General features: G+C 35.7%; 1 protein-coding gene and 1 long non-coding RNA gene across 6 annotated transcripts; one reads left to right on the top strand and one right to left on the bottom strand.

Annotated features, from left to right (window-relative positions):
- Window positions 1-3,619: 3,619 nt before the first annotated feature.
- On the bottom strand, window positions 3,620-8,050 carry LOC124303728 (uncharacterized). 2 transcript variants are annotated; one of them, XR_006907972.1, is made up of 3 exons: window positions 7,963-8,050; window positions 7,558-7,752; window positions 3,620-4,110 (listed from the first exon to the last, which is right to left on the bottom strand). It is a non-coding gene; the product is annotated as an uncharacterized LOC124303728 (long non-coding RNA). The 2 variants fall into 2 exon arrangements; XR_006907973.1 differs by having other exon boundaries at window positions 7,859-7,996.
- Window positions 8,051-8,406: 356 nt separating this feature from the next.
- LOC124303723 (phospholipase D2) lies at window positions 8,407-17,180 on the top strand. 4 transcript variants are annotated; one of them, XM_046761299.1, is made up of 17 exons: window positions 8,407-8,645; window positions 8,964-9,066; window positions 9,190-9,386; window positions 9,474-9,834; window positions 10,023-10,143; window positions 10,267-10,690; window positions 10,787-11,022; window positions 11,208-11,475; window positions 11,580-11,742; window positions 11,829-12,077; window positions 12,151-12,427; window positions 12,494-12,714; window positions 13,239-13,475; window positions 13,549-13,789; window positions 13,889-14,095; window positions 14,165-14,287; window positions 14,379-17,180. In XM_046761299.1, the coding sequence occupies exons 3-17, from the start codon at window positions 9,197-9,199 to the stop codon at window positions 14,478-14,480; spliced, it is 3,420 nt and encodes a 1,139-aa protein (XP_046617255.1). In that variant the 5' UTR covers window positions 8,407-8,645; window positions 8,964-9,066; window positions 9,190-9,196; the 3' UTR covers window positions 14,481-17,180. The 4 variants fall into 4 exon arrangements, with proteins under 4 accessions (XP_046617255.1, XP_046617256.1, XP_046617254.1 ...); XM_046761300.1 differs by having other exon boundaries at window positions 8,713-9,066; XM_046761298.1 differs by lacking the exon at window positions 8,964-9,066.
- The last annotated feature ends 964 nt before the right edge of the window (window positions 17,181-18,144 follow it).

Raw genomic sequence — 18,144 nt, 5'->3', positions numbered from 1 at the left:
ACAAATGAAACTCGATCCGTATCGACTGGTCGAAAAACAGGGCAGGGGCAAGAAGTAAGATGAAGAAAAAAGAAACAAACAAAAAAAGCAACAGGTCGTACCCGGCATTTCCCTTTCGCTGTCTTTTACCGCTGCGGCCGTCTCTCCCACCTTGTAACTCCGTACTGTACCAAACTGCCCCCCTCTCACCGACCGGAACACACGCGTTTAGCCCACTGCAATAGATCGTGTACAGTATAAGTACACGTACTGCCGCTGCAGGTGAAATTAAAATTACTACCACCGTAAAGATAGCTGCTTTTCTAATGATTAGATGATCGCAGCAGACAAGAAGGCATTTCGACGATAGCTTAGGTCGTACGTTTTGTAAAAGGAGTTAATACTGATGCTATGATGTGTGTTTAACCCATTAAAACCCAGGAAGAAACTGGGTCAGCTAGCATTAAGCTAACTATTGCATTCGTAGCAAAATGGAAAAAATAAAATATACGAATTTTTTGTTATGTCATTTGCAATTGTTTATAATAAATTATTTGAACAAATTGTACTGAAAGTCATTCTTTTGAAAAACTGACTGCGTCTATCGATTTTACGGGGGAAATGAAGAAAATCTATGTGACATGTTTTCGTCAGAGTTCAATTGGTTAGAGAAAAATCGTGATGAATATATTCAAAATTCTCCATACTTTCCATTATAAAAACTATTACACTAACAAATTGAACTCTGACAAAAAAATGTCACATAGTTTTCCTTCATAATTTTTCCCGTAGAATCGATTAGTGTAGTCAGTTTCAAAATAACGACTTTCAGCATAATTTGTTTAAATAATTTTTTATAAACAATTGTAAATGACATAAGAAAAAGTATGTTTATTTTATTTTTCCATTTTACTATGAGTGGAATAGTTAGTTTGATGTTATCTGACCCATTTTTTTTCTGGGCTGTAATGGGTTAATGCGTATTGCCTGGGACAGTTGTTACGAAGGATTTGCAATATTGTCTTCTACTCAGTTAAATACTGTACTGCAGCCTAATTTTATTACGCATTCATCATTATCGGATATACTTTATTCGATGGGAACTAATTGTAAGTGACATCTTACAGTTCGCGGTTTACAACGTCCGCAGTAACTCGTTCATTATGGTGGGGTAAGAGTTGGAAATTTCTAAAGATGTCTACTTCTTTTTCTTGATTAATAACAATCGTTATCACCCTCCAATCATGGATATAGTACCGATGCGAAAAATAGGTCAGAATAACTATATTTTGAATATCACAACAGTGCACCTACTATATTATAAGTTGCAGAATTCCGAGGTTTCACTTCTTATTGTCAGTGAATTGCTTGTATGTGTGCATCTGAATACATATATGATTGATTAAAACTAACTGATAGGTAATTATGTGCTCGGGTGCATTCAGTGGAAAAGAATACACGCACATTGTTATAGGTATTTGATTCAGTATACCTGTAATCACCCTCATGCACTCGTAAAACAGTACCTATCATATTCGGATACAATGAAAGAAAGTCGGGAGAGTAAAATTTTTAAATAAAGTGGCTATCTATCGACCAGCCGCGAAAGAAATCAGGGCGATAAGTATCGCATGTTTCTTTTCATCCACATATCGTCAGCGCTACTTACACACACATAGATGCAAGAGATAAGATAATGATACCTCGATCGTCGGAAAGTGCGCTCCTTTCATTGCGTGCATCGTATACGTGCATTGGTCTGAAAGATCTCCCCAGTGCGCATAAAGAATTGGCAGTGTCGAAGTGTCGATCGGATATTTTAATAATTGGGGGTATCCTGTGTCATCACATTAACGACGCTGCGCTGCATTAATAGGCAGGTATGAACACGTTCATTCATTATTTCCGTACGCTGGCCGCTGATGTCTGCCGCACGACATTCACATATAACATACGCAGCGTAACGGGATTCGAACTAACAACATCTACGATTAAGCGTCACTGACAGTTGCGCCAAGTTGCGGCAAGTTGCGCCCTTCATATTCAGAGCTGTTAGCTGAAGAAAGGCGCCTGAGAAAATCCACACTCTTGTTTTACGTGTTTCTCATTTGGTAGCGCCCTTTGACATGCCGTAGGATTTTGGAACTAATTTTCAAGATACTCTAAATGGTAATTGCAAGTCGGTTACCGACCCGAACTCTACCGTACTTAGCGTCACAAAAGCTGTGGATGATACCTACAGAGCATAATTACCATTGCGAAGTGCCACTATAGTAGTTCAAACTGAACAAATCACGTATTAATCGAGATTCACTCTGACTAAACTAAAAGAATCTGAGTTTATCACAATTCTATAAGCACTTTACAGTATTAATGCATCAGTTTTAGTTGAATTCACGTACGAATAAAATCAGAATTTGAAGAACTGCGACCTGTGAGTATGTAGTAAGCAATGGAAATGAGTAGTTTTTGAAATTCTGTTGAACATCCAATCAAATTACTCATCCTGCTTCATTTTAGTTTGAATTTTTTATTTCAACTCTCATTCACTTATTGTGAGCCCTTTGTCTGAAGAAAGTTCAATATATTTTTATGGCTATGGATTACTCGCTGATTGTTTGTTCAACGATGACAAAAATATATTGAATTGGCATTGCATGAGATTCTGTCAAGTATTTGACACATCATTTGTAGTCATAGACACGGTCATGTACACAAAAAAAGATTTAGAAAACTTGTACATTGGTCAAACAAATTTATATATAAAAGTGTACAAGGAAATAGACAGATCATCATTAAAAATATAGATATATACGTATATTTTCATCTTGTTTACGCAGTTTATTCGTCGTTTCTTAGTTTTTATTATTTACTGGTTTATTTTTGTGACTGTTATGGGAAAGTTATTAGCTGATTGAGTTTGAATGCATGCGCGGGATTTCAACTGACAGGGTATTAGAACACTTAGAATGGGTAGTGTGTAGATGACCATCTATTATAAATCATTAACATTTACATACTTGAAAGACAATAATACAGAAATTGGAAAAAAAAGAAGAATAACAATCACCACAAAACAAAGTATCTGCAGACACCTCCGATCGAATTCAAAGTGCATTCAAAGAGAACGACGCATAAAAGACTATCGATATAATGGATCGTCTGCAAATTGAGATGAAACTCCGTTTTCAAGTAAAAAAGAGCAAAACACAATAAAAACGTCCGAAAGTAATCTGAAGTGTAATTAATTAGAGTCGACTTATATCTAGACCTACACGATATACTTATACAGTTATACTTGTAACCATCAATCTTTTGCAAAATACTATTAGAGACAGTATTTCTTTGCATTTCAGACCTTCATGATTTCAGGTAAAAATAAGAAGACTGATCTCAAGTTAAATAGAGAAATTGTGATTTTACACTGAAGCCAATGAAACTTAGTGCCCTGAAACGAATCAGAATATAATTAACAACATGTCACTTGTGTACATAGATAAGAATCAAAAAGTAAAACGTAGCAAATTATTATTTTAAAGCTTAAAGTAGGTTACTTGCTTTGCTACGGGAAATATAAATAGATATATATGTAACAATCAAAAATTTGCAAAAAATTAGGGGGCAAATATTTTCAATATTATTTTCGCTTCAGCAATATTATTTTCGATCGAATGATGTTTTTTTACATTCATTTTTTTTCTTTTGTGAGTGCAGCTAGCGCATTTAGATTTAACTCCTTGGTGGCCATGTGGCTAACGTATACAAATTCGTTCATAGTTGTTTTTTACCCACTTAAAATCACAGAAATACCTCCCTAACCATTTAAGTACTTACTTTGAGGTTTGTTTTCGATATTCCGACAGTTGGATTGAGAAAATATTTAGCAATTTAAGGGGGAACGTCACTGTGATAGCCGAAAAAATTACTGATTTTTTAAAATTTTTTCCACAGGGACGATTAACTAATAAGGGGGTCGGATTGTCGGTATTTTATTAAGTGTATATTAAACTTGTTTCATATAAATTTTTGTTAAAAAATTTCTTAAAATTAACAAAGATATGGGCCTTGACTTAACGACTAATATAAAAATCTTCCCTCTACCGTGGTATTGATATCTCGGTGAAGGGTTATCTGAAAATAAAAAATAAAATCTTATCAATATGTATACAAATGTAGCTATTATTGTACCTGGCCGTTTTTTTTCTTTGTGATTATTTTAAAAATGGTGAGGGATTTAAAAATTTTCAATTTTTAAGGCTCTTTTTTTGTATTGCGCTCTGGAAATTTCGAACTGGAGACAACAGTGGTCGGAAAATAGGAGACAAAGGTCACGATCCACCTTGATCGAGCGTTTGTTGACTTTTTGGAGCTACAGCTGTGATATTTCGTTCGCTTGGAGAGAAATAAAATCCATACAAAGGGTAGCGAATAACACCGAATACTGCGAGACAGAGCTTATTATTGCTTCTATTACTGCTTTTGAGTTGTTCTGGATGTTTTGGATTTTTTTTTTTTTTGTTAATTACTTTCAGCCGGAGTCTTTTATTATTGATCTGATTTATTTTGAGTTTTTCTATGTTTTTGCTTTTGATTATTTTTATTTATGACGCACTGTGTTATTGATCTCGTCCTACACGGGGGACGTCTTTCTGACATTTACTCTAGCACTCAAAGTTTTTGGTTGCATAATTGCATTGAGGTGTAGAGTATATGGGGCATTTCACAAAGAAATGACCAAGCCAAACCGATGGGGTCGGGAATTTAAGTCACATATTTTTTTCTAAAAGGTTTTGAGTTTGGAAATATACTCTTAAAGAGATTTTTTAATTGCCTTCTTCGTTTGGGCAGAATGTGATTTGATTGACATTTGTCAATTTTTTTTTATATTAAATTGAACATAACTAGTAAAATTTTTTACGATTTTTTCAATATATCAAGAGTAGATATAAAAGATATTCGGTTTCACTCGATTATCAATTTCTTGGTATATTGAAAAAACAGTAAAATGTTACTAGTTATGTCCAATTTTATTCGAAAAAAAAAAAAAAATAAAAATGATAATGTCAATCAAATCACAATTCATTATATATACTCGGTGAGTCAATTAATTACAATTTTCTCATTTATTCCGCTTTCGTAAATATCATTTTTGGTAAATAAGTTGCCCAACAGTTAAGTTTTTTAGTAATTGAGTTTCAGCAAACATTACTCACAAAAAACATGTTTTTCACGAGTAATGCTTAAGAATGTATAATAATGAATATATAATAAATAAATATTCAATTATAATAATAATATATGAAAAAAAATTTTTTTAAATTTCGTAGTAATATTATTTCAGATTTTTTTTTTTTTAAACATGTAAAAAATTGAAAAATCGTTAATCCGCGGTGTATGAGGGCTTGAAACGTTCGTAACTTGACAAAGATTAATTTAAGATTTGTTTCTTCCAAATACAAAATGCCGTATTTTCAGGAGGCGAAAAAATATTGATTATTTTCGTTTCTTCTAGTTTTTATGATACCACATATTTTTTTCTTGAAACGACGTTCAAAAACAAAACCTTTTTGTTCCTGATGTTTTTTTGAAATATCCATTTTTTCTGTTAGAAACTTGGCCTCGAATATGAAACTTTTCAAATTGACCGAGAGTGATTCTTTCCGAACGGTCCAAACGAAGGTGGCAATTAAAAACGCCCTTTAGGAGTATATTTCCAAACTCATATCCTTTTAAAAAAAAAATATATGACTTAAATTCCCGACCCCATCGGTTTGGCTTGGTCGTTTCTTTGTGAAATGGCCCATATAGAGAGCTCATAAACATCTTCTATCCTGTCATAGCACATAAAAAATAAAAATTATCATATAAATGAAAGTTTCTAATATCTTTATTCCTACAATTCAGATTGTACGATATAAATTTGTCTGTGCCGCCTCACTCGATAATTTTCATTATATATTTCTAGTAAAAATTTTCATGCCAGAAGCCGAAAAATAAAATGTATTACGTATTCCCATATTTGTGGAGTTTCAGTACTGTCAAATATCACTTCTAAAAATAAGAAATATCAAGGGGCACGTTTCCATCGTGGGGATAGAGGCGGGTTAGTTACAACTTGGATTCAATGAAAAACGAAATTTTGCGAGAAATTAATTTCTTTCTCTCGAATCTCATTGCTTTATAGATAAAACTACCGCCAGTCGCGCAGAGAATTCGAGAGGCATCACCGAAGCGCCATTTTGTGCGGCGGCAACTACGTCAACCAAGAAATGCTCAGCTAAGCGTAATTTATTTACGATATTATTATGATTTGTAGTTCTCGTTTGCTCACTTCGATATAGCATGAAATCACCTGAAGATGGCTCATTTTACTTCTTCTTCTTTGTGGAATGGTAGTAAGTATCTTATCCATGGACTTCATAACCCCAGAAATACGGGAAATGTGAAAATAGTACCACGTGTCAAGAAACCACACATTTTTGTGATGGTTTTCGAGATATTAACTTTGCTGAATTTCGTTATGAAAGAGCGATGCACAGTCGAAATTTGACGCAGTCCGGTTCATTTGTTTTTCAAATATATTAAGAATAAGGGTGAATTTGCTCGGTCGGTAAAGGTAGAAGTATTACATACCCTTAAGCAGGCCGATCGTGCACTCCTATCTCTATAAAACTGGACTTTCACGGGTGGCAAACATAGACTTGTGGCAAATTGCCGTGACAGCGCCGCACCGTTGGCGGACGCAACGGCGTAACGCGACGCGTCAAAACCAGGTGGCTAGGTCAATGGATCTCAGTTATGTTTTCATTCAAAGAATTTAAAAATCTAGGATTGTGAATTGGAAGTGTAATCGGACGGAGAAGAAGACGCGAGAAATAAATTGAATGAAATGATACCAGTTGTTTGAGGTATGAAAATAATCTAATTCATTCTAATTATTCTGGAATCTTAATACGTGTAATGCATTGAAATGAATCAACTATTCGTGTCTTTTTTATTATTGTTCATTGCTGCAATATTTTCAGTGCAGACTATGCGGTAATAATGTTACGTGCCAGGCGGTATCTACGGCGGCACCCTCTCTGCGCCCTACCTTACCAGCGTGCAGTTACCATAAGAGAGCTTTACGTGCTCCTACCAATAGTCGTAGATTGATACCAACACACATAGTTACCATCGTAACGTCCAAATTCATATATCGATAGTTCTCATACGCTAGATTAACCGTTATTTCATCAGTCAAATTCATAACATATATGGTATATATATTTTTTCCCATTTAACCGTTATACCTTTCAACATTAGCTTTCACATAAAACCTTTGATTTATGATCTCAACCGTAATAACTCAAAGTAATAAACACCTGCAATAGATAATCGAGTAGACTAGACACCGGAAACGTGGGAAGAGAAATCATGGATAGCTCACAGAGAAAGAAACCCTTATTCTCAGAATTTAGGATAGCGCCTTCATTTTAATGACGATAAGACCAATTAGCGCTTCGCCGCTTGCTTCCCTAAACCAACCACCTGCGCTAATCCACCACCGAGATCTCATGCACTAACCAGAAACCTTACCCCCAATTATTTCATCATCCTTAACCAATCATCCGAGACCCGCGAGAAACCGCCACTCCTTTTGAACTCCTCCTACTTTCCCTCCAATTCAACCCTTCCAGAGATCAGAATAGCAGAGAAGAACTTCAGACATCATAGAGAACACAGGAGAAGATTCAGACATCATAGAGAGCAGATCAGAACTTTACCGAAATCCTAAAATCAAATCGCATTATAATTAATTCAGAACCTCCGAGACTTATTAACAGTTTGTGACTGCGATAGTGATTAATATCAGTTTGTATCACAATTGTAAACCTACCATTGAGAACTAGAAGTAGATTGTTAATAAATGAGTAGTTAACCCAAGTGTTGTTATAAATAATTATTTCAATCACGCGTAGTGATGGTTGGCACGAGCCTTACCTAACGAACTCTTAGAATTGTAGGCGAGTTGAACGAGAAGATCTGAGGAGCTGATCAGCGGATTCCCGAGATTTACCATATACCAACTACGTAAGACAGGAGAATAATTTAAATCACGCAGCGAATCAGAATCGACTCGGAACGTAACAATAAACGTATGAAAAAGCATCTCATGCATGAACGCACAATTCTAAAATAATGAGAATGAATCAGATTATTTTCTTACTTCATACAATTGCTATCACTTTATTCAATTTCCTTCTCACTTCTTCTTTTTCTTCGTCTATTCATACTTTCAAATAACAAACCTAGGTTTTTAAATTCTTTGAATGCCAACATAACTGAGATCCACTGACCCAACCACGTGTGGATTTTTACGCGCTGCATTTAGCCGCTGCGTCGGTACGCGGTTTTCATGAGCGACTTGTACCGCCCGTGAAAATCTAGCCTTAAGTCTTGTTGTAGCCTAGCACCCATAAAAAAACATGGCAAAGTGGGAGAGAGCGCAATTAAACACTGACACAATTATTGAGAAGCGTGACGGAAAGTTTCATAATTCATTGGTGCGGCACGTCCTACAAAATTGTTTGAACGACAGTTTGGATCTACCACGTTTGGCAAAGTGTACAATCAACCGTCAGTTTTAAACTATGGAAAATTATATGGATGATGTTAAATACTGGGTAAGGATGCAAAACGATGACTTATTTCCTTTTCTCTTTTCGTTATCTGGCTCCTCTCTGCTTATAGGCAATGATCGGGAATGGGATACATTAGTTATGATAAATTTTACGATCCTCATTCTTCCAAGATAACTGCCTTCACTCCCGGTGGTATATATGTATGAGCAGTCTAGTGGAGATTGAATGTAGAATAAGTTACGACCATTCCTAACCTCGTAAACCCAAAAGTGACATATACCCTATTATTAATACGCCCACGCCCTCCGAAGACGTCTATTTATTTTCCGATTTCCGCTTACACGAATGATTTCTTGCCAGATAACGTTGAGACCTGCGCCATAATTTGTGGCTAAACTTATTTTCACTTGACGCAGAACAGGGACAAATTTTGATCTACAAGACCAGGGAGTAATAGTTAATGGTATTTGGAGTATTGAAATAATCATACTCAATGATCTATAAGTTCGATCTCATTTATTACCACAATATATGCAAAATTGAAGAATAGTTAATGGCAAATTTCTGATTCAATTATTCAATATAGCTTTAGAATGTCAGATGACAAAGAGGTAACCGATGTTAAGGACATCGGAACCGTTGGTCACATTGGTCCCATATCTCCTGATTCTGAGTACGATGATTACCTGGGAATCCCTGATTCATTCAAAGTATCATTGGACGAGCATCAGAATGCTGCTGTGCTGCAAATGCAGGAAGGAGAAGCGGAGCCTGACAACAGAGGTGAATCTTGGTGCATTGATCATTTGTAAGCTGATTAGGTTTCTGGGAAATCGATAATTCTTACATACAAATCTTTCATTTTTTCAGGTCCCGTAGGCTTCAAGAAGTTCTCGACAATTTACACCACAGCGGTGAAATTCAATAGTCAGGATCGCAATATATTCATCCCTGGGGTTAAAATAGACGTGAAAATCATTGACAATGAACGCAGTGTCACAACACATCCATTGAACCCAAATTTATACACAATTCAGTTTACGCATGGGATATTTACATGGACGATAAAGAAACGATACAAACATATACAGACCCTGCACAATCAGCTGAAAATCTACAGAGCTAGTTTGAATATCCCTTTTCCAACTAAAAGTCATAGGGAAAGGAGGAACAGTTTTAAAAATTATGAATTAGTTGGACAAAAAGGCCGAATGAAAGGGGCTTTGCCCAGGTGAGAGAGGTTTAAAATATTTGCCGTCACTTTCAGTTACAGCGATTATTTTCAGCTAAAAGATTAGAAATAAATATCTAATAATGAATAGTATATTGAGAAGAGGGTGGAAAGGGTCTATATGTTTAGCAATTCTGATTTTTAATGTAAGATTACCGCTGCAATTTACCAATAATGTTTATTTACAGATTTCCTAATAAACCGGATGGCCTCGTACCCTATGAACAACTGAGTCACAGAATGCAAGTACTTCAGGAATACTTTGACAACCTACTTCAAATTGAAATCTACAAACGTCACCCAGATACTGTAATTGCTTTCACAATGAACAAAATAATTTGCACTGTAGAGAGTACTCATTAAAAAATAAAAATAAAATACAAAGAGGTGCATAAAATGAAAAGCTGAATTATCAAGATGTTCGAATTACAGATTGCCTTTCTGGAAGTATCGCACCTTACCTTCATTGCAGACTTGGGCCTAAACGGAAAAGAAGGATTGGTCATGAAACGAACTGGATCAGGTTCTAAAACTGGCTGTAATATGTGCGGTTTGTTAGAAGGAATGTGCTGCGTTCGGTGTAGCTACTTTTGCACATCTATATGCGGGACGTGGCATTCGAGACATCTTATTGCAAAAGACACGTTCATCGCGTATATCAGGCCTGCTGATGGAAGAATAAAGTCCGTTATTTTGATGGATCAAGGATTCGAAGTTAGTTCGGGAATGTATTCCACAGGCTTGAGAAATGGCTTGCAGATAATGAATTTGAGCAGACAGATAGTTATCAAATGTTGGACGAGAAGGAAGGCTAAGGAATGGATGGAATTCATCCAAGAGTTAGCCAACAACGAAGGTGAATAAAATCTTAGTTGATACGCAAGCTCATAGAAAATAGCAAATGTACTAGATGGTTTACAAATTTCAACGAGATTGATAATTTTGAATTTAGGGAAACCCTTTGTACAGAATAATCCCCACAAATCGTTTGCTCCGTATCGACCAGCGACGCTGGCATCTTGGTATGTCGATGGAGCCGGATATATGTCTGCTGTAGCCGATGCATTGGAGGGAGCTAAAGAAGAAATATTTATCGCGGATTGGTGGTTGTCCCCAGAAATATTTATGAAAAGACCAGCAATCGATGGAGATCACTGGAGACTGGATAAAATTTTGCAACGAAAGGCTGTAAGTATATAGCAGCTTGATTGATATTTTAATTATCTTATTCACTTATCAAATATAAACTTGCGATACATTTTTATGCTTGTATCTACAAAAATAGGAATACAGACGTGGTGAGTTAGTATCCAAACATCAGTTTTATCACATCTCAAGAATGTATTTAGCAAATCACTTGAAAATATTCGTAGATGGAAGGTGTAAAGGTGTTCGTCCTGATTTACAAGGAGGTTGAGTTGGCACTGGGTATAAATAGTTTCTACAGTAAACAGAAGCTTGTTGAAAAATGTCCGGAGAACATAAAAGTCTTGAGACATCCTGATCATGCGAGAGTTGGAGTCTTTCTATGGGCGCATCATGAGAAAATTGTGGTTGTAGATCAAGCGCTTGCATTCTTAGGTGGAATTGACTTATGTTACGGACGATGGGACAATTCCGAACACAGGCTTACAGATTTAGGCACGTATTAAATCCTGCCTATAAAAACAAACTAAATAGAGATATGACAGTTGATGAAAATGAGAAGATCACATTTACAAGGTAAACAGAAATTATTTTTGCAGGTTCTGTTCATCAGTCTAGCATCTATATTCCGACAAAAGGAAAATTGACGAGTACCAGTAGTAGACCGACAAAAAACTTGCAGGGTCACAAACACATTTTGTTACCCTTGGCAGTAGCAGCAAACACCGTAGCTATGGCTACAACAAAATCGATGCCAGTTTTGTAAGTCAGACACGTGACAATACTATAGAATCTAGAATTAAATTCTGCATTGAAACGAGTTATATTCTTATCTGTGACAATTACAGGCCAACAATGAGTAGCGAATCTCAGTTGCCGCAATTAAAACCCGGAGATCCGTTACTATTATCCCCTCCTGATGTGGTAGATTATGTGAAATGCAACACTCCAGAGTCACAGAGAAGAAATATTTTCGATATGGCAAAAATGACTGTTGACAAAGTGAGGTATAATGTTAGGATGAAGAGGAAGGAGTGGATAAACATGGTGTATAATCCAAATGAAGGGAGTAGTGATGAAGAAGACCAAGTCGATGAGTAAGTTAATTTTCTTTCATAGATTTTTAGGATCTATTACTAAAGAATTGTTTATCACTGTTCCTGCTTTCAGCGCAACTTTGGAAACGCCATATGGAGATGGAGAGGGCATGACATGTGATACTGCTGACGTTGCCTTTGGCATGTCAGGAGGGGCTAAACTTTGGCTTGGCAAAGATTATACAAATTTTATAGTAAAAGATTTTAATAATCTTGACATGCCTTATCAAGATCTAGTGGATAGATGCACAACCCCGCGAATGCCTTGGCACGACATTGGCGTAATGGTTCAGGGTGCAAGTGCTAGGGATGTCGCTAGACATTTTATACAGAGATGGAATGCTGTTAAGGTGAGCAGCATACTGAAAAATTTCATTGCTCCCAAAATGAACCTTAAAATTCTGATTTATTTTCAGCTAGAGAAAGCAAAATTGAACGCGAGTTATCCGTTCCTCTTACCAAAATCCTACAACGATTGCAGAAGCTATATTCCATTCACACAGTCCAGTGCTACGTTTAAAGTCAGATGCCAAGTATTGAGATCTGTCAGCTCATGGTCCGCGGGTTTTCTCGAACCAGACACAGTGGAGCAAAGTATACACGAGGCTTACATCCAAGCAATAAGTAATTCCAAAAGGTGAGAAACTATAAATTATTATTTGATTTATCTTGATTATTTTAGAATTAAAATTGAAGAAACGTCAGATAATCTCATAATTGTGGCAACCATCTGTGGATTGAACTAAGCTCAAAAACTATATGGTTAGCACAGTGTTATTAGTTCTATAATAAATTTTTCCTCTCATGGATTATTCATATTAGCATGAATAAATTATAGCTTTCGAATTTCCTGACGAATATATTACTGTATCTTCGTTGGAACATTTCATCATGCAGAGGAATTACAGATAGAACGACTTCACTTCAAGCAATTCTTCTTGGTAACCGCTTAATTAACAACTGCTCGTTTCATACTAGGCGTTTGCATGTTAATACTTTTCATTTGAATTTCAAAACAATCACCAATTACATTTTTGCATGGAAACCTTCTATGATCATTTCATTGCTAAAGAATTCTAACTAAATTGAGTTGTAGTTTGTTGTGGATAAAAACACTTCCTTGTACACAGCAATTTATAAATTAGCCCCTACATTTTTTAGGTACATTTATATAGAGAATCAGTTCTTTATATCACTTGCTTCAGTGGGAGGTGACATTGTGAAAAATCGTATTGGCGAAACGCTGCTGAAGCGAATAATACGAGCCTACAGAGAAGGCTCTGTGTTCAGAGTATTTGTCGTAATGCCTTTGTTGCCTGGTTTTGAGGGGGAAGTAGGAGGTACGACGGGAACAGCTTTACGTGCTATAACGCATTGGAATTATGCTTCCATATCAAGGTATGTGAACTTTGTTGAAAATCGTTCTAACAAGACGAGCCCAGCTTTTAATCCAAGAACATGCGAATTACAGAGGAAAAGATGCCATTCTGGTTCGGTTGATGGAAGCTGGTATACCAAATCCCAGCGAGTACATAACATTTCATGGCTTGAGAAATCATTCGAAACTAAATGGCTCGTTGGTGACAGAACTTATCTATGTTCATAGCAAATTAATGATTGTTGATGATTGTACAGTGATTTGCGGCTCTGCAAACATTAATGACAGAAGCATGATAGCTACCAGGGATAGCGAAATTGCAGTTATAATTCATGTGAGTTGTTTTCACTACATATCTGATTCGTCTATGCTTTTACAATAATGTATATAAATTAGCGAAATCGGATTCTGGAGACCATCAATTATTGTACAGGATGAAGAATTTGATGATGGTCGAATGAATGGCATGTCATTTGCATGTGGTAAATATGGAGGTTCCTTGCGCAAACAGCTCTTCAAAGAACATCTAGGTATACAAGATTCGGAAGAGGAAATCAGTTTAGAGGACCCAGTGAAGAAATCTTTTTATCATGATATTTGGTGCGCCAGAAGTCATCTAAATACCCAGATGTTTGAAAGAGTAAGGCAATATAAAAATTTACTTGCATGACTAATTTCAAGTAATGATTTTTTTTTTTGCCTATTGCAGGTTTTTAATTGCATCCCATCCGATACTGTTGTCAACTTTTCCATGCTGAAATTATATCAAGATGATACTCCGCTTTGCTTGTCTGACCCTATTCAATCCGAGCAATTGGTGGCCAACATTAAGGTACGGGTACAATTGAATATTATTGATGCAGTGTAATGTGTTCCAACCATCAAGATCGTTTCAATATATATGTATTTTTTTATATTTGAAGGGGCACCTTGTGGATCTACCCCTGAACTTCTTGTGCAACGAAGTACTCACCCCTAATGTTGGCACGGTTGAAGGGATTATGCCAACGTCATTATGGGTATAAGAGGGGGTGGGTTTCTTTTACTTTCAAATGATGAAAATGTAGAAAAATATATCTATGTATAACAATGATAGGTTGATCGTTAATATTTAGCTGTACATAAGTGCAATTTCAAGCAGCAACCGTAAAAGTATTAAAGACATTTTATAAGTTGTTTTACGATATCTTTGGTTGTCTTGAAAAATTCTCACAGCTATCATTTAAAGCGTTACTCAAAACTTAACCTCCATTCACACTGCTTCCTAATAATCACGTAGTATCTGTATGGGGTGTATCGCAATCCACCCATACAAAACAAGACATTTTGGCCTGAAAAGATTCTTGGGTTTTAAATATTTTATGGGGTGCAGATCACCCCAAAATGTGAATGAAGGTTAAAGTTGTTTTTCTGATTATGGACTGCATTAATCAGTGGTATTACCTAGCTGTAAATATAGACATGAAGTTTTTGACGAACGTTCGGTATTATTTTCCAGTTATAATCGAAACGTTTTGGGAATTCTTTTTTTAACTGTGTTTTCTGAAAATGATGTACGATATGTAAAAATTAGTGAAACTAAATCCAGTGGCGATAATCAGCAGTCAAGTGTGTTAAACTATTCCTGAAAATTGGACAGTGCTGTACAGTTTTTCATTTATTATTTTATAAAACGAGTAACTGATTTACCTCTTCAAGGGGAGACTTTGGTGAAATTTTGGTCAAAAACGGTTTTTCAATTCTTAACCCTAGTCACCTACATCTATGGAAATTTCTACATTACTTACACGGGGTCACTCAGATCCCAGCCAACTTTGGAACGTTATTACTCTACACACCATATATGCGCAATTACGACTCGAACAAAATTCTGAGACAAAATTTAACAATTCAAAAAATAGATTCCGATGTTAGTTTTCGCAAAAAAACTATGGAAGATGTGGGAAAGATTTTTCATGTATAAAAAAGAGAACTAACGCAATGAGATCTCTGAGACCCCAATATTTTTTTAATCATTGTTTATTTTACTGGCACAACCAGTCCTGATTCAAGCGCACTGGCTTTAAACGTATATGTTAAATTCAGTGTTGAGGTCAACAGGATTGCATGTAAATGACTAGGGTGGTATAAGAAAATCCTTTCACCAATTTTTAGATTATGATATAGGCTTTGAAAAAAAATTTTAACCTGCGATGAAAATGTATGTGCAAAAAACCTTTCAAAGATTTTGCCTACCACTGACAAAAATTCCTTGCGCATACTCTTTCAATGCAGGAGGCTGATATTTTATTTCAAAACCTATACTACCATAATCTATATATATCCATGATAATAAAAATTAGTGAAAGGAATTTCTTGTACGATAATTTTCAACCGATAATCAGAAGTTCACCAAAGTCAACCCTCAAAAAAAAACTTAGCTTGTTTGGCTGCTAACTTTAGCTCTATTAGAAAATGTTAATTTTTATTGATATATTCGGTTATAAATAATTATTTCACATTATTATAACTAAATAATATAATTACGGATCACGAGAATACATATGACATATATATGGGGCATTCTACACCAAATCAGACGGTTTGAAAAATTTTGATATTTGATTTCCTCAATTTTTTGATATATTTTAGTACGCCTAATAAGAGCTTTTCTGGTAAATTTTGAGATTTTCTTGATTACTTGTTAAAAAAATACCAAATTTTCCGAAAAATCGCTCTTTTTTGGTTTTCTGTTGATAACTTTCTTAATAATAATGGTCCAAATTAAAGTTTCATTTTTTTAAATCTTCGTTTTTAAATGACCTTTACAGAACAAAATAATATTTAAAGTGTTTGTGATTAAGATTTTTGAGTTTGAAATTTTAAATCGTGTTTTTGAAAGTGAGTGTCCCTTTTGATTTGAAATTTTCGATTGAAATTTTTTTTATTTCAAACCACTGTTCTTTTAACAACTTTTAAGACCGGTCCGGTCGTGGGCCCTCCATACTCACTATTTTTTTCGACTTTTGTAAAATTAAAAAAAAAAAAATTTCGTTATAAATTATTCTAAGTACCGATTTTTTCCACTGTATACTCTTTTTTTTACTTATTTTAAATTAATTTTAATACTTGTCAATTGTTAATGGGGTTGGTCACGGTAGTGTGACCAAACTGTGTTCTTCGTCTGCGCAATAGTTGCGCTGTCGTACTAGGGTATTGTGGATATAGATAGATATACAGTTGCAGATAACCTCATAGAGCCTCATGCTCGTGGTGTATGTACATTCACATAATAAAACAATTTAAAAAAAATACAAATATACAAACGAAACATGACAGCAGAATAATTAACAGTACTATTTAAAAAGAACGGTAATAGAATTTTAGCTGAGTCGACCAAGAGACAAGCACTCTTACACTGCACTACTAGTCGATACTATATAAATTTATGTATTATTGTCTGAAATGTGTGTCCCAGGTAAGGATTCACAGTTTGTCTGATAATTAATGAGTTCAACTTCTTTTGACGATAAAAAATAACTGTTCTTGCCACAAATTGAGCTATTTCACTAGAGTTTATAATATTTATGTAAGAGTTTATAACTGCGTGGAGATGATAAACCTCGACGATTGTTTCATAATTATATGGAAGTGCACAACGTGAGGTTAAGTTCTTGAATGCAAACAAGTACCCGTTAACAATTAATTTGTATAATGAATAAAGGAAATAAGTTATTGTTTGATAAGATACGTATGACAAGAAAAATATATTTTAATGCCTGCTGTTTGTAATACGTGGCGCATGCAGGTAATTGAAAAAACCAACATTGACAAAGTCACTCGCAACGTGCAAATGCGCACAACCTGTTGCGGTAGACATTCGAACGCATTGTAAACAAACCCCATACGCCGCCACTGTTAGTCGACCACATATTGTGCATCAGTACTGTGAGTGGTAGAATACCGTACTACTATAAAGATCTAAAAATGAACGCAGGATTTGTAACATGGAGATTGGCCTACTTCACTCTTACTCCATGCTGTTAGCTATCACTGTGTATAGAAATCTGTGGATCTTACATTGAGTAACTGTATGTTCAGTTGGTGGGATGTGTCATCGTTGGTGTGGCCCTAACTGTAGTTCCTTATCTATCTCTATCTACGCTGTCACATTGGGGTATTGTATAGATATAGGATCCGGCTGATTTGATTGGCTTATCTTCAGGTCGCACTGCTGCAGGTGGTTGAAGGGGGAACCAACATCGATGTCTCACTAACGAGTCACCGCCCAATCCAACAAGTTTGAAGATCTGTATGTGAGACTGTTACCGATAAAAACTTATGAAAACTCAGCCGGGCAAATCCCGACGGTAAATGCTTATGGGTAACCGATCTACATTTACCTAACCGATAATAGACGGTGCAAAGTACAATTACCGCGGAGAATTGCTTTCGAGATTGTAAGTATCGTGATTGATTACCGGCATGCGGTCGCCATCAGTTCCAAAATCTTATTTTGTTTCAGAGGGCCCTACTATCTCGGGAAATACAACACGAAAACTGCGAGCATCGGCTCTTTCGACTTACAAGCCTTTGCAAGTTCCTTGTTTGCTAAACATTTACCGGTGGTAATTGAGCTAAAAATTCTACGTTAGTTCGTAGTCCGCTGGGAGATGTCGCTTGTACACCGCTGCCGCGAGCCGGAATTTG

Source organism: Neodiprion virginianus, chromosome 4 (assembly GCF_021901495.1).
Source record: "Neodiprion virginianus isolate iyNeoVirg1 chromosome 4, iyNeoVirg1.1, whole genome shotgun sequence".
NCBI lineage: Eukaryota > Metazoa > Arthropoda > Insecta > Hymenoptera > Diprionidae > Neodiprion > Neodiprion virginianus.
This window is presented reverse-complemented; position numbering and strand designations above follow the sequence as displayed.

Excerpts from the sequence above, each read along its gene's own strand:
- LOC124303723 (XM_046761298.1), top strand. Across the intron at positions 12,715-13,238 it reads GCAATAAGTAATTCCAAAAG|GTACATTTATATAGAGAATC; the intron begins GTGAGAAACTAT and ends TACATTTTTTAG. Across the intron at positions 13,476-13,548 it reads AATTATGCTTCCATATCAAG|AGGAAAAGATGCCATTCTGG; the intron begins GTATGTGAACTT and ends TGCGAATTACAG.